This window comes from Pholcus phalangioides, unplaced genomic scaffold (genome assembly GCF_987345545.1).
Source record: "Pholcus phalangioides strain wild (caught in Gottingen) unplaced genomic scaffold, Ppha-v1.0 ptg000008l_1, whole genome shotgun sequence".
NCBI lineage: Eukaryota > Metazoa > Arthropoda > Arachnida > Araneae > Pholcidae > Pholcus > Pholcus phalangioides.
In genome coordinates this window covers 13,222,260-13,246,135 of record NW_028301601.1, presented here as the reverse complement: position 1 = coordinate 13,246,135, position 23,876 = coordinate 13,222,260, and the positions used below count along the sequence as shown (strand labels likewise).

The 23,876-nt window shown below is 32.5% G+C and overlaps 1 protein-coding gene across 1 annotated transcript in view; it reads right to left on the bottom strand.

The window, feature by feature from the left end:
* The window catches only part of LOC149083845 (cytosolic phospholipase A2-like), a 36,833-nt gene that overhangs the window by 6,092 nt on the left and 6,865 nt on the right, over window positions 1-23,876 (bottom strand). The window contains exons 3-17 of the mRNA XM_089234235.1: window positions 21,388-21,412; window positions 21,101-21,182; window positions 20,148-20,294; window positions 19,420-19,535; window positions 17,195-17,232; window positions 14,674-14,803; window positions 8,546-8,682; window positions 8,116-8,338; window positions 5,512-5,626; window positions 5,181-5,318; window positions 4,844-5,020; window positions 4,605-4,695; window positions 2,485-2,675; window positions 1,443-1,624; window positions 589-781 (exon numbers count right to left, since the gene is read on the bottom strand). Of these exons, the coding sequence (XP_089090361.1) occupies window positions 589-781; window positions 1,443-1,624; window positions 2,485-2,675; window positions 4,605-4,695; window positions 4,844-5,020; window positions 5,181-5,318; window positions 5,512-5,626; window positions 8,116-8,338; window positions 8,546-8,682; window positions 14,674-14,803; window positions 17,195-17,232; window positions 19,420-19,535; window positions 20,148-20,294; window positions 21,101-21,182; window positions 21,388-21,412 (1,985 nt within the window). The remainder of the gene's footprint in view (window positions 1-588; window positions 782-1,442; window positions 1,625-2,484; window positions 2,676-4,604; window positions 4,696-4,843; window positions 5,021-5,180; window positions 5,319-5,511; window positions 5,627-8,115; window positions 8,339-8,545; window positions 8,683-14,673; window positions 14,804-17,194; window positions 17,233-19,419; window positions 19,536-20,147; window positions 20,295-21,100; window positions 21,183-21,387; window positions 21,413-23,876) is intronic.

The following is a 23,876-nucleotide window of genomic DNA, read 5'->3' as shown; positions in this document are numbered from 1 at the left end:
ACATTCCAACATGCATCAATTCGTTAGAAGTTCTGGAGAGGAAAGTGGACAAGGTTAATGTGTGGTTTAGTAGTAGTATCTCGGAGATAAAGGTGAAATTTGAAATTTTGGCCACGATAATTTCAAGGATCAATTGTTACGAAATAAATGTTTTTATATAGAGATGCTTAAATATTACTAATTAGCAATTTTTGAATAGGGAATCGTGTAGGAATTTCAATTTTTGTATTTTCCCCCCAATAATCATCTTTGGGGAGTTCTCTGTTAATAATTTTTCATATTTTATTCAAATTTTATTTTATTTATTTATTTATTTATACAATATTGTTGGCCTTGGGCCTATACAAGAGGATGCGATTGAGAATGACAAAGATATTGTTTGATGTTGGATAAAAAACTAGTGATAGAGGGAGATTCAACAATAGAGCTTGGGAGTTTGTTCCATTCACCAATGGTATGAGGAAAGAAGCTGTGTTCATTTCAGAAGTTCATTTTAAAATGAACCAAAGAATTTATATCCTTTTCGGACACACTTTTCATGAAAAATACCTTACCTTATTTAAGAATAATGAAAAGATGCACACCCACCTGGTTTTTTATACTTTCTGAAGCTATCATTGACTAAGGGAAAATGCAGTATGATAGGGCACATTTCATTTGAAGGATGTTTGAACACATAGCACTCCTTAGGAGGTTCTTTCATATATTCGAGAACTAAGTCATGTATCGGAGGAAATAAACAGTTGTTTATTCGTGCCCACTTTTCTGATAAGAGAAGCTCCTGAGAAGAAAAAATATGTATGTTGCACACGTCTTTTTTTACTTTACAATTCAATAACGTTGCAAAGTATAGAGGCAATAAATGTAAATGACAGAGTAAATATACATGCATATACACTCTTATTATTTACTATCAGCTATTTCTTAACCATTAGTGTCAAGGGTGTCTTTGAAGTACAAAAAAATGTCCTATGCCACCTTAATAGTTGTTTGGTAAAGAAACTTCATGTACTTAGTTGCGGAAAAAACAAAAAAACATTCTTTTATGACCAAAACTAAGTTGAAACAGAAAATATTTTTTTTGACTGAAATGACTTCTAGGATAATGTAACATTTGAAAAACGTAATTAATTTTTTTTGTTTGCTTTTAAAACTAACATTAGGAATTAGCTATTGGATAATGATAAGAATATACAACCTATATATAAACTCTATGAGAAAAAAGTAGAAAATGACATCAAAACTAGATACGAGGGGGGGGGGGCGGGAAGTACTTGAATATCCTCATAGCAATAAAAGTTGTCAATTAGAGAGAGATGTTAATAACTGGAAGAAATGTTGCAGAAATCAAACAGAGCCTTCATATGGTGATGACACTACTGTTAAAAGGAGTGAAACACTGCAATAGTAATTTTAATGTATTCTTGAAATGATAAATTTACCTTGAATGGCGGACTACTATCTGCATCTCTACTGCTGAAATCAAAAGTTAGATAAAGGTCTACAGTCCTCTGCGGACGAAGCAACAGCGGAAAAGGCAAATTGAAAGTTAGGCCTCCATCCACCAAATATAGCGTTTTAGACTGAGTATGAACTGGTTCTGTGAGACCCTTGAACAACATGTCTGAAAAGATGCACACAACTTATTAAATGTTTCTGAATTTACAGCAGCATCAAAACTAAGCATATATTATGATTTTGCGAAATAAAGCAAATTTTTAGAGAGATAAATGCAGGTTTAATAATAACTTTTTTGTTTATAAATCTGCCTGCTCTCTGTGGAGAGGCTTTTTAAAGACATGACTAGCTTGCACTTGCACCTCCAAGTTGGTAATTTACAGCAAACCAATTTAAGCTGACTACAGCTGTGAGGCTCATAGGTATCAAACACAGGACCTCACAATATAAGTCCAACTTGATACACGATCACATATATAATGGCTGATTATTTATACTTATCATGATATAAAGTTAACAAATATTTGTTCACTGATTTAATTTTGTTTGCTCCATAAAAGTGAAAATTTAAAAATCAGCAACCTCAGAGAGAGAGAGAAAGAAGAAAAAGCGTAAATAAATTAACTTACGTGTACTCTATTTAACACAAAAGAGTACATGTAATTTCTATTTCAAAAAATTGGCAAGAAAGTACTTTCTTACAATTGATGATAAACTTCGTGGAGAAAAAAAAAAAAAACCACAACTATTTTAAAACTTAAATAAATTTATGAGGACAAAAAGAAAAGTACTTATTCCAGCCTATTACTTGCATCATGGAATGAACTATAGGTCAGGATTTGGGAGGAGACTTATTTTAGTAGAATAATCAAATTTTTAGTAAACCTATAGGATGGGAAAAACTTGAAAAACATTAAAATGTACTCTTCTAAGCCTCAGAATTGAATTCCTGTTAACCCCGCTTACCCCTTAACTTATCTCTCCCTTCACTAAAGAAACATCTGAGTACCAATGACAAATACAAACCATCGTTTGGCGATGTTGGCGAGAAAGGTGAAAATGGAAAACAAGGAATCAAAGAAAGTCCTCGTAAAGGGTTGAGAATCAATCCTGCTCTTCCTTTTCGTGTATTGACTGCTGAGCTTGTGCAAATATTATTGATGAATTCTTGCCAGAAGCCACCAGTTAACATATGGCCAAAGCCTTTTGGTGATCTGCTGAAATATACAGGGGAAAAAATTCACAAATCAAATTTAATGCATTTTGGAACTATGATAAAAAAAAGAAAAGGATGTATTTACTTTACTAGGCAAAATGAAAAGTAATTGACTGATTTTTCAATGGGGTTTTTTCCACAACAAAATAAAGTTCACCCTACATACTTCATAATATTATATAATCATACCCCATTTGTTTGAAACATTTTTTTCTTGAGAAAAAACATGCTTTATACTCAAGAAATTCGTGTCTCAAGAAAATGAAGTTGAAAAGTTGTTTATTATATATATTTTTTTAAATTCTGCTGGCACTACATTTTTTTTTATTTGTCACAAGCCCCAGTTTATCCCTCAGTACAGGGCTTTTTAGCCCTTTGTGTTACACTGACCCTTTAAATAATATTTGGTATGTAGCAATGCAAGAATAATATTAAGTTAATAATTTTTCTTATCCTAGCTCACCCCTTCCTAAAAGGTGCCTTGGTTAAGAACCCCTGCCTTCTATATCAAGGGTTCTTAAATGCCAATAAAAACATGAAAGAATCTCAAGTTAATTCTAACCCAACAGCTTTGCAATTTCTATATGTGCTGGCATATTGGATGTACTACTTCCTTCCTGGCCATATTTCTGCACACATTTTGTACGCTCAACCTAACATTCAATATACATATACTGTGAAACCTCAGTCTAATGATACTCTACAGTATGTTGTTGTAGAGAGGTTATCATTATATCAAGAGGTAGAATTACCATCAGGTGCCGTCAAATTTATACTATTGTTGACATCTCTTTTAAATTGCTGTTGTTATTACCCCCATATAATTAGGGTTACCAGATGTACTTTTTTTTATTGTCATTGTAACGAGGTTTCACTGCATAAGATGCACTATTTTTTTCAACTCTTTTTTTTTTTTTTTTAAGGGTAAAAAAGTGTCCTATACAGCAACAAATATGGTGTGTAAAGCAAAGAAAAGAGCTTTGAAAGAAAAACTAATATTAAGCATAGTATACTTACTCATGATTTATAAGAAGTTCATACCATCTTAGCGCATCAAACTTTTACACTTTGAATGTGCATGAGCAATAACAACTATGATTAAGTGACAAATATTTGGATTGAAATCAAATGTATTCCAAATTATAAGAAAATAAATTCAAATCAGCCTATGAATTGTTTGCAAATAGAAAAATAGAAGCAAATGAGAAGTTTGTATGAAAAAAATCAGACCAAACAAACAAAATAACTGCTGAACAGCAAGGAGGAGGGAAAAATTCAGCTTCCAGCCTTAGTAAAATAAATCTTGCAGATGATGCAGCACTTGAAATAAAAGAGAGATAAAAAAAAACTATAGAGTACACAGCTATGTGCTGCAGTGCTGAATTATTCTTCTTCATAGCCAATACCTTAGATTGTAAATGTCTGGTGCAGAATTGGTCCTCATGGGAGAAGTGGGTGTGTACACAGCATGAGATGTTTTGGCAGCCCAAAAAACGCTTCTAATATTGAACCACATACTTCTTTGAGGACTATGATTAAAATGAATATTTTTTTATAAGAAGTTTAATAACTCTGTCAATATTTTAAAAAATAACCATTTTACACAAACATATATAGGCCTATATACATGCATTAATTTTCTACATAGATTAGGTAGGAGACTGCATGAAACTAAGTCATTTTACTTTATATCTGTTAAATTACATTTTGCTCAACAGCTTTGAGGTCTGTAGTGTTAGTCATTATTTTTGTAATAAAAAATTTAAATATGCAAGAATGGTTTTATCAACACTTATTGTTATACTATAATTGTCTTAAACTTATTTAAAATGAATTAATTGTTGATCGAGTAAACCTAATAGCTGCATTCAGGGAACATTAATGTAAATGATGAGAATTATTCACTATTATGGACAGATCAAAAACAGACCTATCATTGTTACTATCCTTAGATGATGATTCACTGTCCGAGTTTTCACTATCAGGTTTGCCTTCATCATCTTCATTCAGTTCAAGGTTATCTGCCATAAATAATGAACAGGATTTTTTTAAAAACTTTTAATAAATAAAACACACACACACTAAGAATTTATTAAATTAAAAAAAATCAAATTAATAATTGCTATTAAAATTTCAAAATGCATTTTGACATAGAGAAAAATTTCTTACCAAACAAACATCGGATGTGTTCCTCTTCATCATCATCCTGGAATTCTTCTGCAGCATCGAAATACACTTCATCTTCCTCATCTGAATCTTCAGTTGGAGCATTGAGGTCGAGTGATAATCTTGTACGTTCTTGTATTAATCTTTTAAAGAGAATGCAGAAGGCACTTCCCCACACACCTTTATTGAAAAGGGAAAGGAATAGTCACACTGCTTATAATGCATTATAACATTTCATAAAATGTAAAAAAAAACACTTATAATAGTGGTAATTTTGTGATGTATGCAGTAGAAATGGATAGTTACAAATTTGCAATATAAAATTAGCAAAATACTAAACCTTGTAAATAATGAAGAGGAAACTCAGGATATTGCTTGATGATTTTTCCTTTGTATAATTTACTTCCAAAGATATCTGCTTTCATAAAGGCTGCATATTTAGCAATTCCTACCTCATATGGGGTGAATTCTATCCAATCTGTATTGAATGAAACCCATGTATTATCATAGTATTAAACACATAATGACTAATAAATATCAAGTGAAGGAACAGAATTTTGAGTGCATCAAGAACTGATAAAAATGTCAATTTATAATAAGCAGCACAAGTGGCATAATCAGTATAACAACCAGAAGATATATAAACATAGTAAACAAGATAAATTTTAAACCTTGAAAAACTTTAGCTGAAACATTGCTCTTTACATGCAAACATGTGTAAAGAGGCATTGGTATCGCTCCATCATTAATTTTCTTTTGCTGATCAGAGAGAGTGGATTCAGTTCGCTGGAAAATAAACAGATAAAACTTTTACAAACATGAATTTAATGAATGTGATGAATGCACCAAAAAAAAAAAAACAGTATAATGAAGTACGAAAGCCTGGATAACCAAGCGGAGATCGAGATGTTGTTCGGAAGGAAAATTCACATTCCTCTGTGGGGAATCCAACCACCAATCTCTCACTGTCCGGGCGAGTGTTCTAACCATTGAACTACAGAGGACACACATTTTCAATCCTTAGAGCATATGTATGAATGCTGAACGGGACTGCGCATGGACAGCCTCCAAGCTCAGCTAATAGCCCTTACGACGTTAGCCCCCAGATGGCGACATATAGAGAGAAACGATGTCACTCTCCGCTTTTCATACGAAGTACGAAAGCCTGGATAACCAAGCGGAGATCGAGATGTTGTTCGGAAAGAAAATTCACATTCCTCTGTGGGGAATCGAACCACCAATCTCTCACTGTCCGGGCGAGTGTTCTAACCATTGAACTACAGAGAACAGACATTTTCAATCCTTAGAGCATATGTATGAATGCTGTACGGGACTGCGCATGGACAGCCTCCAAGCTCAGCTAATAGCCCTTACGACGTTAGCCCCCAGATGGCAACACATAGAGAGAAACGATGTCACTCTCCGATGTGAAACGATGTCAGAAAAAGCGGAGAGTGACATCGTTTCTCTCTATCTCTATAATGACTTTGTGTTAGTCCTGCCCATCCAGTAACATAGCATTTTCAGGCTGTATCTCCATGTGTGGTAGAGGAAAACCTGGACTTAGACATGGGGGCCTCTGGATAAAGCAGAAATTAGGGAGTCTCCTGCGACTAAAGTTAAAGATGTTTTATTAGTCAACAAATGTAAGATGTTTTATTAGTCAACAAATGTAAGATGTTTTATTAGTCAACAAATGTAAGATGTTTTATTAGCAGACGTGCCAACTTTTGAAATCCAGAAATCCGGAGATTCTCCCGAGGGGGGACCCCCCACCCCGGCACTCACAGACTCGATCAAAAAAAAAAAATTCACAAAAAAAAATTTCGAAATTTTTTTTTTAATCGATTAAGAAAAAGTTGCATCCCCCTCCCCAAGGCAAGTTCTGTATTGCCCCTGAGCAGAATATAATTCCATGTCAGTCTTTCCGTGCAGAATAGCGAAATCACATCTACATACTGTTCATAAAATGTTTCCTTTCGTGAATGCTATCAGTGATTCTATCTTGGGTATATGAACTCTTAAAAGCGTTATACATATTTTAGCTTTATTATAGCTTAAAGTTTTATATTTTCTTTCTGAACACGTTTAATCGGAAGAAACAATTAAAAAAAAAACTCAAATTACAAAGCTGCCGACGAAGAAACGTGTTTACCGCACGGCTGTTAATGGAATACAATAACAATTATACAGGAATTTCAGCAACCAAGGTAACCACCCTGATAAATGATTGCCGATAAACGCTACAAAAACGAAGTCGCGTCTTTGGCAGTTGCTTAAATGCGGTCACAGAGACTTTTTTAAGGCGGCTCGATGGAAATAACCACGGCTGTCCTCTATGGGTGTTTTCCCTAACGACGACGGTAATCATTGACGCCACGGCAACGTGAAAGCTCGCGTAAATCTAATTTTCTGCCAAAATCTGGAGAAATTTTAATAAATCCGGAGAGCGGGAGGAAGGATGAAAAATCTGGAGTCTCCCGCCTAAATCGGGAGAGTTGGCAGGTCTGTATTAGTCAACAAATGTAAGATGTTTAAATTTTTGAGTCTCCAAAATCATGATGATGCAGAAATCGACCAAGCGAGTGGTTATAGTGACGGACTCGCGATGCGAGGATCCGGGTTCGAACCCCACAGTGGTGGTCGGCTGAAGTTGGTTTTCTGTGGTTCCCAACTTCAAGGCGCAAATGCGAGCCGATCTCCCCGTTAAAAAGTCTCGCCACAGAGAGCAACAGTCCTACAACGATAAATCATTCAATCATAACACTTCACTCATAATTAGAAAAAGTAGTGGCAGATGGCAGCACTACACATAACAAGCATTACAGAGAAACAACAAAACTTCACGTCAGGTTTCACTACACATACACGCACATTCCCACATGTACCGATTCGTTGGGGGGGGGGGTGTGGGCGCGGGAAAGGGGTGTGGTGTAGTAGTAGTAGGTAGGGCCTCCAAAAAATGGCTCGGGGATACATGATGTTCTTAAGTCAGCCACCTCGGTGGGCAGTTTGCCTGTTGTGGCATTGTATTTGTATAAATCATACCCTGTGCATGTCTATGCACAGAAGTTAACATTATTTGGATAGTTTTCGTTTAACTAAATTCCAACTAATCTGGCATAAACTTAGTCTGAAATGTGCTGGATCAGTGAGAGTCTACTATATACTTTTTAAATAAAGGTTATCAATTAGCATAAATAATCAAGCTTATGGATTCTAAGTTGAATAGGAAAAAAACAAAACAATATAATGTAGGAATTTTAGATATTCACCCCTTTGAGTAGAGTGTCACCTAAGAGATGGCCAAAGAAATCAGTGAAGCTCACAGGCTGACCACTCCTGTGTTTTTGTTTTATGGTGGTAACATATCTGAACAAACTTCGAGGGCTCAACAACCAAAATGGGCTATGACGAATGCTAGTTTTCAATTCATCTTGTAGGTCTCCTGGAGTACTGTCTGGAAATTCAGGGTGAGAATAAAGAGTGGAAAGATACCTGAAAGAATTTTTGAAGTCCATCAAATAATATACCCACTATTATATACAAGAGCTACTACATACACCATGAAGAGCTAGTTTTAAGATAATATAGAGTGAGATTCAACTCTCTTGTCAACTCTCAATGGTCTTCATTAAATTTATATAAGTTTATACTGATAAAAGTGATACAGAGGTGCCCAAAACTTTTTTAAATGAAACTTACCATGCAGATCCAGAAAGTCCAGCTGCATATGTAGCACAATTTAAAATTCCAGATTCAGAAAGACCTTTGAAAGCACCACTCAATGCAGTCATTGCTCGGAATCCCCCACCAGAGCCTAATATTGCTACAGTTGGTACCTGGATGAATATTGATTCAAACTGTCATTTGAAACTCGACATTAACAATTTTCATATCTATTATTTCATACGAGTCACCCATAAAAACTATTAATGTACAGCAAAAAAATATCTTTTGCGGACACCAGCCACACAAAAAAGTTTGTTTGTAAAAGAGGGGTGACCATTAACCAGGGGTTTGAAATGCCTACTTTTATTATACAAGGAGAAATTATTATTTGGCAATAGAATAGAGGGTTTCACTGTAACAATAAAAAAAATATGATATATAATCAAAAAATAAATTTATAAGTTTTAAAATATTTAAAAATTAGAAAATTTTAAACCTTTTTTCATGTATTAGTGAAAAAAATAAATAAATGGAAGAGAAAAACAATTACAGAATAGCAAATACAGTATACACTGCAAAACGTGATCCTATTTAGACTCAGGGTTTTTAGTAACAATAACTAATTGATGACAATATTCAAAACAAACCTAAATGCAAATAAAATGAACATATGGCCAGTTTCGTATAATAAAAGGGGATTCAATTTTTTTGCATAAAACTATTCAATTCGATTGAATTCAATTTATTAATGTATTAGATTAATGATAACAATGCATTTGATTGATGAAAACCACCAACGTCCCATAATAGTTGTTACAGTGAAGTTAATATTGTAACTGGTTGTCACTAGTAGTAAAATGCTTAATCTTGCCACTACATCATTCCATAGGCATTTTTCCAATTTACAGGGGTGGAAAATTAAAATTTGATTTTTGTAGCAGGAAAAATTACGTCCGCAGCAGCAAAAATTTTGTTTTTGTAGCAGCATTTATCAAATTCGTAGCAATTCCAAAATTTTGGCAGCAGTAAATAAAATACACAGTTTTTAGTTTTCATATACATATATGCAGTAGCGTACACAGGATTACTTTTTACTTTAAATCATTGTTATCTCAGCTCAGAAGAAGGGGTGTTCCCCCTCTCCCCCAAGGCACAAAATACATAGAGATTTCTTCTAGAAATTTTTTTTTTTAAATTTTAAAATCATAAAAAAATTTTGGGAGACTTCTTGATATTTATATATTCTTATATTCTCTACAATATCAACAAATGAGAGGCTAACATGGTATTTAGGATTTGAAAAATAGTTTAAAAATGAGTGCTTTTGGATTTAGCTTGTAGACTTGGTAATCAATAATTAAAAAAAAATCACTAAAGGATAGACTTGAAATACTCATTAGAAAAGTAATTATTATTATTTTTTTTTTTGTCACTGATGCAAGTCTAAGTTGTGCTTTTGTTCTCTTCAGTTTCAAACATTTTTAAGCGTTTGATTTTGCTTATTTTAAAAACATTTACTCATTTCATATTTTAAATGAAAAATGTTTTTTTTCGAGTTCGCTCTTGATCATTATCTCGGTTTGATTCAACATACTTTGAGATGACTTCTTTTGCTGGGTCATTCTTAGAATATTTATTGGAAATTCTAAGAAATTTAATTGAGTGATTAAAAAATGATAGACTTAAATTATTTGCAACTTAAACTATAGTAATTTAAACTGTAGAATTAAGTTATTTTTAATTTAAACTAAAAACTATAGAATAATGATTAAACTATTAGAAATGAAATATATATATATATAGAATGATTCTATTTTCAAAAAAAATTCAATCCAATCCAAGTACATCTGTTTTCACGCCCTTTTTTCACTGATTTGTGATTGCTTCATGCATTTTATTTTCCAGCATCTTTAACAGATTTTCAGTCTCTCGTTTTGCTTCTAAGTTTTCTACTATTCATTCTCTTGATATGGGGCCATTCAAGTATTACGTAAGCAGATTTTCAGCCATTTTTTGACACCCCTCCCCCTTCCTTGTCAGCAAAACACTGACCCCCCCCCCCCGCCCCCTGTCAACAAAATTTCGTCAGCAGCTTAGAATATTTCATGTCTTCAAAAAGTAGTGGTTGATGACGTAAGCAACCTTCAAACCCCCCTTGTCATCAAAAGTCAGCAAATTCGAAACACCCTCCCCTGATGCTGAGGTATTACTTGAATGACCCCTATGCCATTTCCTTTTACCCCATTCACCGACATTTTTAGTGTTCCATGGATAACGGTTTCCAGATGAGCATTGGTTAAAATTACTTTGTCTAGATATGGTCAGGGTTTGGTTTGAAAGGGAGGAAAAGATAATGCGTGTTGTGATTGTTATGAGTTCAAATGTTGCCATCTATCTTCCAAATTAAAAAATAAGAATGAAAATTTTTTTCTTTAAATTTCAAACTATGACTGTATTGGATGGAATAATTTGTAGAAAACATTGTAATTTCTGATTCATTTCATCTAGCTGAACACAACTCAGGTAGTATACTGTACAATGAATATATGTAAGTTTATGAAGTGGGTGAACAAGTAAAACATGGCGAATGGAAACGGATATTTTTCCGTGAATGGAATGGCTACCCTTCGCTCTGATTATAAAGTCCAGGATAAGAGGGTTAATGACTAAACTGCCTATGCTATCTCTCACTATATTACTCATGGCATATACAAATCTACGAGTTTCCTTAAGATAATTTTACTCATGTGGCTTATATGCCAAAGGGATACCAAAAAGATGTCTTGCACAGGTGAGAATTTTGTCGTGAGAATTCCCTGCTATTAATTTACATGATTGCACAGGGGCTATTATATATTTTTTAAACAAAAGACCCGTAAAAAATTGTGACTCGAGTGTCCATAAAAAATAACAACATAGGCAACAACCATTCCTAGATGTGGAAGCCCTTACCTGCCAGTATAACTGCTCTATCTCAAAGCGCTGTAGCCTGCATGGGATGACCATTAAAAAAAGGACAGGCCCAGGGCGATTTATTTCATAGGTTTGTTAAATCCTCTCACATTTTATGATACAGACCAATGTTTCTCACAGTATTCAGACCTTGGAAGGTGCAATCACTGTCCTCTGTAACTGTGTATATTTTGGAATCAGCTATAAACTGTAGCTTCCAATACGATTAGTCCTGGTATGCAGGATATGACAATGATGTGACAGAAATGGTCACTGTAGCTGAAAGGGATACTAGCTTGTTACCATATTATTTTCATTATCACAGTGTTTACCACTACCCAAAGAAAAGTTTTGTGAATTTTTGTTGACCTCTGCTTGTCTGCCTAAATAAGCTTTGCTGGAATCTTACAGCAAATACCTGTTGGGTATCGCTTCTAGCAGTGGTGCCCATTGCACCATTGTGTTTCAAAACGACATAGAGTCAGGACCAGTCTTACAGAATATGACAGAGAATTTTTCTTTTAAATTTATCCAGCACCACAGCCATTTTATTCCCACAATGCCACTAAACTAGAATTTACCGTTCACAGCTAATCTTGGGCTGATTTTCTTCCATAATTGAGAGAGGTTGGTTCTCAAACAACTAAGTATGAAGACCCAGTTAAGGTAGCCACATGTTTGTGCAATCAGGGCACTACCTTTCTTTCAGGAGTGTAGAAGTGATCAAAAAGACTTCAACAAGAAGTAAGCAGGTTTAGGAAACTTAAAAATGTTTTTTGGTACATTAGGCAGTGTCAGGCGTGCTACTTATGTTTTTTTCAAATCAATTTTTTCAAAGCGAGAAAATGGCTATTGATGAATATTTAGGATTAATATTCCCCCCCCCCCCCCCAATTTTGTGGGTATGAGTCCTGCGAAATCTTGTTAGCTTTAGCAATTTGGCTATTCAAATTTTTCATTTAGGGAGAAAAAGTTGAGGAAATGGCCATGATGTTTGGCGATTTAACACTTGTTACTTCGCAGCATTGGAAAAAAACTATTACTCGGCGGAACAGTTTTTTACTCAAAAAAATTTAACCAGAGGTTTTTAAACAAATTTGAACCACTCTATAACGGTGCTGACTTTCAGAATCGAAAACCAATCGCACAATATTCGTACCAAAAGTTAGAAAACTCATTTTGATCCACCACCAAAGCACGATCACGGGCATAAAAAAAAAAAACCCAATAAGAGGCCATGGTTTTCTAGGATAAAATCGGGCACAGGAATTTGCTGAGAAAATCCAAAAATTGATTTTAAAAAATCTGCGACTTCTCTTATTTCGTAACCTTTTTCTTATTTTGCTACTTTTCCAGGAGATTGGACTTCTCGAAATTATGGCTTTTGCTTCGCAACTCCTGATGGTGAAGACGGATTCGTCAATCCTGTTTTTCTAGTGCGATAATATGCTCTTTTGCAAAATTTTCCATTTTGTTAAAGGATATACATATTTTTCATTCAGTACAGCCAGTCAGCAAAAGTAAACGTAATTTAAAAAATAATTAACGTAAGGAATGCATAAATCAAAGGGGTAAACTTTTTTTTTGGAAAAAAAATAGCTGGAAACAGTGATTGAAGGTTTTTTTTGGGTTCTGCGGATGAGTGGCAATTTGCATAGAATGAGCAAGGAGCGACAATTTGCATACTATGGTCCCCATTTTATACATTGCCAGAAGTCTTTCTTTCTTTCAAACTGAGCACAACTCAGTTCTATCACCATTTATGGACGATTTACTACCTAGTGAGTTCTGCCGGAGGTGTAACTGTGTGTGTGTGTGTTTGATTTTTCAGTGCTGCCATCTATATTTCAGAAGTGAAGTGAGTGATGTGTTATGATTGAATTACATTTGTGCTGTTTGTAGGTCTGTTGTTCTTTGTGGCGAGACTTTTTAATGGGGAGATCGGCTCGCATTCGCGCCTTGAAGTTGAGAACCATAGAAAACCAACTTCAGCCGACCACCATTATGGCGAAGGTGGGGTTCGAACCCGGGTTCTCGCATTGTCACTACGAGTCTGTCACTATGACCACTCGACCACCATAGCTGCTAGGCGCTGAATCCTGGGGAGGCCTCAAGCTATGGTGCAGAATTGAAGAATTTTAGCGTTTTTGTAGCAGAATGTCATTTTTGTAGCTTTCCATCAGAAATTGTAGGAGAATGTAGCAAACGTCAGAAATTGGAGCACCCCTGAACTTATTACACTGTTGTTCTGAAACATATATATAATTTTCATTTCCTTTCAAGCTAAAATCGTGCGTCTTTTAAAAATTCAGTGACTGTGAGGAATTAGAATAGAAATGTTTAATGTGAAGTACAATACTTTTCTAACATACATTCTTACCATGAATCCTTTGAGAAAGACTTTTAACCAAAGAACTGCGAATCTAATAATTAAATGAAACTGAATTGGCTTTTTTTTACCTTTTATTTGTCTCTACCAAAAAAGGAGGTCATTGCAAAAGTAACGCAATATATATAGATCATAAGTGACTACTATGACCTGAAGATCAATCAGTGCAGAGAAATTTGTCAACACACCCCCCCCTCCTACATAGTCTGCAGAGGTCGATAGTGATAACTTTTTCAAAAATAAAAAACAAGTGCGGCCCAATCTTAGAACAAAAAAAACTTTGGTTGAAAAAAAATAGCAACATAAACCAAAATCCTTACAACTAAAAACAATTTTTTTCTTCTTATGATACACATCCAGTCTTACTTGGTAAAAGTGATAATAACATCTCAATGATAACATTATCCATCATCCCAATAAGTGTTGCTGTCTACTATATTGTGTTTAGAACCTTGCTACTCTTTCCGCACACATGCATTTAATTTTCAGAGAAAAATGGAAATTTGCAAAGGTGCTTCTGAAGCAGGTAAGACCATTTTGACAGCTCTCTATCTGGTATAGAAGCTCTTTTTGTGTGAATTGTTATATTTTTTTTGAAAGTGGCATCCAACAGGTTCTAAATATAATATTTGTTGTTTTATGATGTTTTTACTAATTACTAGCTTAAGAAATGGATATCTTTATCTTCAAATAACTATTTACATCAAATAAACTCAGAAAATATGACAGTCATTACTAAATGAATGGTTACAGTCACACATTCATAAATACAATGAATTTTGAACATATTGATATAAGGCAAAAGAAGCATGTAACAAACCTCGTTTTCTTTCTCCAGTTTAGTTTCTCCAAGAAGTTCCTGAAATTTTGAGAACATAAACTTTCTCCGCACTTTGCGAAATTCTTTTTCTTCCTCGCATAATGCCAAGCTGTATCGCAGATCAGGGTCTCTGAAATAAATGAATATACTTAACCCCACTTTCTTACTCAGTTAATTCCATATTTAAGGGGGAGGGGAAATCCGATTTTCCAACTTTTTTTTTTATGACCAGATACCAAAATTATTCAAGGAAAACCAAATGAAATTTTTCTTTCTTCAAGTGCGATATTGATATTAGCAGTTGAATGATAATTTTGCATTCATTTGAGGTTTATTTAATCAAAAAATAGCAGCAGATCACATTGCTTAAAACATATATACTCAAGTGAAGGATTTCAATTAAATTTTTGAAAGAAACATTAAAATACCAAAAAAAATTACTTATATGGTAAGCGCAGTAGACTCTTGATAATCCAACCATTTTTAGGCTGATTTTCGTCAAATATAAAAGAGGAAAACCTGCCTCACTGCATCTTTGTGCATAGAAGTTAATATTATTTAAATGGTCTTCAATTAATTATCCAGTAATAAGGTGATTTCAGTAATCCAGCACACCCCTAATCTGATACGTGCTGGATAAGTGAGAGTCTACTGTATATGCTTACACAATTATCGCAACTATGTTTTTAAATGTAAAAATTGAGATATGAGATTGGATGACTTTGAGGTAGCCTAAATTTAAATAGATTATTAAGAAATGAGAAAAAAATACAATTAGCAGCTAGTTAGGTTTTTGCAGCTGTCATTCAATTAATAAGATTCTTTTGAGCCAAGGAGCATCTCTTGATGATGCCAACTGCTTGAATAGGAGAAACGACAAATTGATACTCAAACTCGGGATGTTGTCCTTTTGGTCCAAAGAGAATCTTATTGACTATAATGAGCCTCAGTTTTGATATATAATATATGGTAATTCAAAAGAACAAATAACAAATTGTCAATAGTATATGTGTGTGTGATACAGATAGAAATAATTATTACATACTAATTAGAGAGAGATTTGATTGATTAAAACACTTCTAGACAACATATTTCACCTATTAAAATGAATACTGCATTTCATTTTTTTATGTGTAAAAATAATTTGAGAGTTAAATTTTAGAAAATTGTCTCTATATTTATCCTCATTAAAGTGATATTTTTAGCTTTTGGCTGAACAGATTACAGTTAAATGACATAAATATGGGTGGGTGGAACACTTGGTGTGTAGGCCTACTAAATGGAACAAAAATGACAAAATTAAATTTAAACCAATTTAATTTATCTAAAAGAAAGAAAAGAAACTCTGGAAAAGGTAGTTTTATAATGAAGTTTTCCTAAATTAAAAGTATAATAAAAAAATAGACACAACCACATTTGGTAGTAAGTTCAATGTTCTGTTACCAGAGGGACAATTTCAGTTAGCATTCAGTAGATAATATTTCATATCTGCTTCACCTAGAGGTGTACGCAGGGTGGGGCACCAGAGACCTCCCTCCCAAGCTGACTAAAAACCAGAAAAATAATATTTTCGGCAAAAAAAATAATTTCTCGAAAGAAAACACCTTTTTATTTTAACCAATTTCTGTTAATTTAAATATGTTTTGAAGCATGGTAACAAAAGTTTTTGAAAAGAAAACTTTCATTCCCCCCCTTCCAAAGGTTGATCTGCGTATGCCCATGGCTTCACCCTTTTTGATTTTTAATCTAATATATATATAAATTATTTTGATTGCAATGGTCTGAAGAATTAAAATAAATTTCAATTGGTTTTTGTTCTTTTTACCACGAATAGCTTAGAAAGAAGAATTGCTTTGGTTTCTAGCAAGAACAGCTTTCACTAAACTTTTCTTCTTTCCCATGCACATTAATATTATAACAAAATTTAATAGTTTTGATTAAGTATTCAAACTGCCCTGTTTTTTTAATTTCATATACCTGAAGCTTAAATAGAACTTACTGGTGGGTGTGCATGCATACATATGAAAATACTTAATACCAAACACCATATTCAATTTTATTAATTAAAATATAATTTTAATGCATGCTACACTATTCATATTCAGAAATAATAAAGAATATACCTTTGTATGTTGCCAAGAAATTTTGTACGTAATTCATTAGTATGACCCATGGAAGGTTATTTATATATATCCCTTTGGGTCGAAAAATGTTTTTTTTATACCTTTTTGTTTATTTTGTCTACTGTGTGGTTTGTTCAACAAAAAAACTAATAAACGTATGTACACTTATGTCAGATAATTTTCTACTAAAGAGTGAAGAAATTTAATTTTCACTATTTCGCCCAAAAACTCTCAGGTTTTTTACCCAATAAACTAAGGATTTTTAATAAAACCCACCCAAGCTGGGTTTTCTACACGTTGGTTTGAATGATCAAGATTTAGATGTAAAATTGGTGATAAATGTACCCACCAAAAGAAATCCAAACAAATACATATTGGAGAACAATATGAAAACTCACTGAGTAGATAAAAGTAACTTCAACACAATTTCAGATACCTGAAAGAATCAAAAGGTTTTTTAAAGGAAAGTTATCAAGGAAAAATATAGAGAGAACAAGGCAACTGAAAAAAATATACCATAATTACTTGATTTGAGCATGCAATTTTTTTCTTCCATAATGAAACCCATTAATCTGGATACACATTATGATCAGTAAAAGCATTAACCTTTTTTCCGTTTGATAAATTTTACTGATCCACATTATAGAGAAATGACATGGCCAAAATCATTATATTCTCTGTAAAATGCCACATCTATTTCAAGAAGAATGTTCTTTTTCCAGCTTTGTGCACATACAAATGAAAGAAAAGCAAAATACTCTATTGTTTCGTATTACATAAATACTGTACATATATCCCTTCACTACCTTGAATTAGATAAAGGGAAGGAAAAACGATTCGATTTCAAACACAATATATTTTTTCATTATCAAAATATGAACAAAAGATGGCTCTACCTACTGATGTTAAGGTGACAAGGTAGGGAGAGATGAAAACATTTCTGCTTCAGAAATGTGTGCTGTACTAAATTCCTGGGCTTGTAAATGCCGAAATAAGAGGATACTTTTGAGGAAATGAGATATTGGCATTACCAGTAATGCAAAGCATTAGGTTAGGTGTAATATCTTGTATACATCATTTGAATTACAGAAAAATTATTCTTATCCCTAAAACTAGAATGAGGTAAAATTTTTTAGAGTTCTTTTATTTTTTAAATAACTTATGCATCTGAACATTTACCAATAAATGCCTCTATGGGGGCAGATGGTTGGTGCATCAATTTTTGATCTGACACATGTGTGCTTAAATCTTGTTAAGTATGAATTGATGGAAGCATAGACGTTCAAAAATACCTTCAAAATATATGCCATTTATTCATGGAAAATAGCAAAAATTTCTACAATGCATATAAGCACATATACAGTCACATCTTGATAAGTCGAATGTGCAGTGGTCTAACAAAAAAACTTCAAATTAGTTAATTTTCATGTTAGTTCGACTTGACAACTGATTTCAGTATTCAGAATTCAGTGTGGAAGAAAAAATATTTATTTATACAGCGCTATTTACGAATATCATATCAGTAAAACATGTCAAACTACCGGAGATGAAGAAATTCAAAAATACAAGTTATTCTAATTTAATCATATTTAATTATTGGATGAAAATTTTAAATAAACTAGATGTATGCATACTGTATATAGAAAGGGACGTATACATTATAATCGTATAAATGAAAGGAATTGTAAATAAAGTGTATGCATGATTATTTTCTATCAAAATATGTAGTGATTTTTGATTGTCTCTGTAATTTTTATCCTTTCTCGTGAGAAAGTCATTCACCTTTTGAAAACAGATAAATGAATCCACTAAATGAATATGCTAAATTCTGTTGCTAAATACTAGATTCTATTGGTAAATGCTAGATTCTATTGGTAAATGCTAGATTCTATTGGTAAATGCTAGATTCTATTGGTAAATGCTAGATTCTATTGGTGAATGCTATGCTAGATTCTATTGGTGAATGCTAGATTCTATTGGTAAATGCTAGATTCTATTGGTGAATGCTATGCTAGATTCTATTGGTGAATGCTATGCTAGATTCTATTGGCAAATGCTATGCTAGATTCTATTGGCGAATGCTATGCTAGATTCTATTGGCGAATGCTATGCTAGATTCTATTGGCGAATGCTATGCTAGATTCTATTGGCGAATGCTATGCTAGATTCTATTGGCGAATGCTATGCTAGATTCTATTGGCGAATGCTATGCTAGATTCTATTGGTGAATGCTATGCTAGATTCTATTGGTGAATGCTATGCTAGATTCTATTGGTGAATGCTTTGCTAAATTCCATTGCTAAATGCTCAATTTTATTACTAAATGCTATTTCTTACATTTCTATTATTCCTGAAAACTTCAACTTAAAGAAACAAACTTCAAGTAAAGGGAAAATTAACACTAAAATACAGGAAGAAGTTATGGGACTGATTAAAATCATTTACTTAAACACATATTTGAGCTATCGGATTTAGACTTATCACGAATTGACAATAGTCTGATTCTTGGAGTTAGTAAACAAAACCAAAGTAGAGTACAAGTTTGAAGACTCAAACAACAGTATCTTATTGAACACATAACTGAAAAATGCTCAATTTATACATATCACGATTCACAACTTACTTCTCCAAATTTCAAACAAGTTTCATGCTCTTCATTTACAGACAATGTAGATAGATCCACACGGGTTTGCCCAAGAAGCTGATCGATCGTGTAATTGGCATCCATCAGTGACACTTCTGTAAGATAAAAAAAAAAACAAAGTTCCTCAAAATAAAGTGATTTCGCATTTAGGCATCAGTGCAAAGGAACAAGAAAAAAAAGATGCATAAGTGAGACAGGTGTATAAGTGAACAGCATTATTGTGCTATATCTTTGACCAGGAGTGCAGAAAATCTTATAACTGAGAGAAATGTATAAGTGAGAGGATGTAAAACAACAGCCATCAGTTGTGACAATTCACTGAACAATGTTTAAATAGTATTTATTATTGTTTATATATGACAGTGAAATTTCTCACATTTTATGAAGTCATCAAACAGATATATCTTTATATTGTGCAAGTGCAAACATTCGGTACATGAAAGATAAAAACGTTTTTTCAGTTGTGCAAAAACTAAATGTCAATGAAAATTATTGCCTCAGTATGATGCAAATTTATAAATAACAAATATATCAATAATAGGAATAATATTGATAAGTTATTTAAAAAATAACAATATTACTAGATAGTTTTATAGACAAATTTACAGGTATGACACTTAAAATGATAGTACAAGAATACAGATACATAAAAAATTCAAAAATTGCATACACTGACTTTTTGAAGGAAAAAAACCCCCACACATTACCAAGCTCATTTTTCTTGTTTGCGTCAATGACAAATGTGAAGGTCTCTTCCCAAGTTGGACTTATTGTGTTATCAAAGTGCTTGGTTTGTTTTTTTCCATTTGGACTTCCAGGAACTTTAAGCACAACATATGGATCTGGAGTATCAACTGAAAAAAAAACAAAGAACTCAGTAGTTTTCAAACTGTGGGGTGCAAGAACTTACAAGTTGTGTATTTTTAAGTGTGAAGTGTGTAATGAAATGTAATAAGTGTGTAATAAAGTGTAATAAGTGTGTAATAAAGTGTAATAAGTGTGTAATAAAGTGTAATAAGTGTGTAATAAAGTGTAATAAGTGTGTTTTACATGTTTTTTAAACATCTCAGCGAAGAACTTTTTGTGTGTGTGTGTGCATAACATTGATGGAAATAGGGCATGAAGAAACCTTGTGCAACTTTTTTTTTAAATTCAGGAAGTGTGCATGCAGATTCAAGAACCTCAAGGAACCTGAGATAGCAAAAGTTTGAAAAATCCCTTTATGACACATTTCTGCTTTTTATTTAATTGCCTATTAAACAGTATGCTTTGAATACAAATACAAAGGACAAAACAGACAAACTGCCCAATGAGGTAGCTAAAGAAAAATGCTAATAAAAATATAATGATCCTTAAACTTGAGCTTCTCCACTGACTTGGACTTCTACTAAATTAACTGTTATTTTCATCATAAATCCAGTAATATTTAAAGCATCATTCCATGTTAAAAATGGTTTACTATCAGCCAAATATATTTCAATTTTTCCAAGCTCCAACCTTAATTTTTGACAAATATTTTAACAGAACTTGATTAATATGGCGAGCAATTTTGCTTTCCCATCTTGGTTAATACGAGTAAAAAACAAAGTGAGAAACATACACATTCTACAATTCTGTAGAAAAATGACTCGTAATTGCAAAGCAATAACATTTTATTTACCTAAATCGCTGACCCATCCTTTTGAGATTTTGTGACCTTCCACAACAGTTACACTGAGAACATAGCAAGGATCTCTGTGTACCTACATTTAGATACCAAATACAATAAATGAATTTCACAGGCTTTTTCAAACTTGCTGAAACAATTCCAGTAACCCTATAATAACTTTATCTTGATTAATTAAATATTTAACACACACAACTGATATATATATTTTTAAATAACAAAGGATATGAGGTGTAAGAAAATAAACAAAACAAAAATTTCAAATAAAAAAAACAACTTACAACAAAAAGTACATTTGTATAACATCTGAAAAAAAGAAGAAAATAAACTCAATTTGAAAACTAATCAAACAAAAGATTGTAAAAAAACAAACAAAAATAAGGGGGGAAAAAACAAAGACTGGCATAAATCTCAAACATTTGTTCAAACTTTATATATATTTTTTAAAATAATTTTATTGATACATGCAAACTGGATGATTTAAAACTTAATAGAGTAAAGCATTGATTGATTCAGACATAATAGGGACAAACCTATGTCGAAAAAAGGAATTTTTGAAAAATCAAATGTGCATCAATTTAAAGGTGCAGTCACGGTAAGCTGATTTAAATCAGCTTGACTTAAATTCATATTTAATTTGAATCACTGACTGAAATTAAAAATTTCAAATAATATTTTTCCTACATTTAACTTTGATTACATGAAAAATAAAACAAAATAAATAAAACAAAATAAATAAAACAAAATAAATAAAACATACATACAAAAATAACCTAGTATGTTTATGTTGTTATAATATGGCAAAGTCTCGAACTTCATTTCTTTTGGATCTTCTCCAAATGAAATACATGAAAACCAGATGCACCTCCATGTTAATATATATTCCTAAAGAACTTCTAATGTATAGGAGGTGCAATTAAATTAAAAGAAATACAGACAATCGGGTTAATAAAGACAAACCAATTACATAGTCCCTAGATACAGTATAAAAGGATAGTTGTGTGTGTGTGTGTTATATTTTTAGATGAATTCACCATATGATAAAATATGAGTAATAAAAAGAAAACATTAAAAGAAAAATATGGGGAGTTAAATTTCGATAAAATTATACTAGGTATTTTCTAGGTATGTGTTATAACCAAGCACTTGGTTCCCCTAATTTTGTGGAATTGATAACGGTTAGGAAAAAAACCTTTTGTATTTTAAAGAGAAATATTCTTCTACTTTTTTACTTTCATTTATCAATAATCATGAAATTTCTTATCTAAGGCAGGTTTATTTTATGATGTTATTTTTAAGGCAATATTGTGTCCAGTAGGGATTCAAATAATTTAACAACTGCTTGCAGTTCAGTGGTTTAGAGGTTCATTTCAACAAATTATTTTATTAAAACAAATATTCAAAAATTTATCCTATATAATCATCATCCTTAAACAAAAAACCATGTCATTTTATGAGTGCTTGTGCTTATCCCATTATTGTATATTTCAATTTATTTTATGAAATCCTGTTTTTAAAAAACATTCACACTGCCTTTTGGAACACCAGGTACTTTTGTGAGAAAACTATAAAATTAAAAAATGTTCAGTAAAATAAACCACAGTTGAACCAATTTATAAAATTGAATGAAGATCTCGTTTCATTTGTCATACAAATTATGCATTTTATGTTTGAAAAGGAATATGTATGTATGTGTTTTTAGAAAGTTTTTATTTTGCTGTAAATAAAAGATTAACATTAACAGAAGTTAGAAAGGAAAAGGAAACAGGAAATATATAACACTGCTTATTACAAGGAAGTGAAAAGAAAAAAAACAGTCTTTTCTCAGCTTTTTTCAAAGAAATAGAGCTTGGGAATAGATGTCACTTCCTGTGAACTATACTCAAAAATGCAGAAGAATTAATAAAATTTTTCTTCTCTTATGTGACAGCAGAGTCTGGACTTATCTTCTTCAATAACTGATAGCAACCAGTGGAGGAATTTAGCCTTTTTGATTTTACAGAAAAAAGGAAAATACACCTTATTTATGAGAGAGAATTATATTTCATAGTAAAATAAATGCTTGAATTAATTTGCCAGCATCAACTCATATTTTTTCCTTGTTCTTCCATGATTTACAAGATATTTGAATTTATTCTTCAACTATTTGACATAAATAAAAAAAGATCAGTCTTATTTTTCTAGTTCCTAGAGGATTCATAAAAAGCTTTCTGTTTAAAATATACTAAATATTTTTCATATGTCTGAATTTTTACTAGTAAGTTTCAGCAATTCCAAAAGAAAGGTCAAGTCTACCTATAACCCATTTGCATCATTCGATGAGCTATGGTCATGCAATAGTTTGGTAGTACAGAAATAACATGACAAGTTCAAACTGCAATGCTGCACTGCTTTATATTTATGCTTGTTATTCTCACTCCAAGATGATGTTTGTATTTTGTACAAGAAATGCATTATATCAATATACAGGAGTATATCAACAGTGATATGCATGCTAAGATTCAGAAATAATTCTATATCGGGTCGATCATATATATAGTAAAACCTCTCTTGTGGACACAGATAGGTAAAAAAAATTTGTCTGCAAAAGAGGGTTGACCATTAAGAGGGATTTTACTTAATATATATTTGAGTTTCTTGTAATAAAGCCAGAGAAATTAAACGAAATTTCTCTATGAGGTGTTAAGGTGTTTAAACAAGACAGCGATCATGGGCTAACTTAGCCTGAAAATGTATTTTGTGTTTTGATTTGATAAATAACATTATCTTA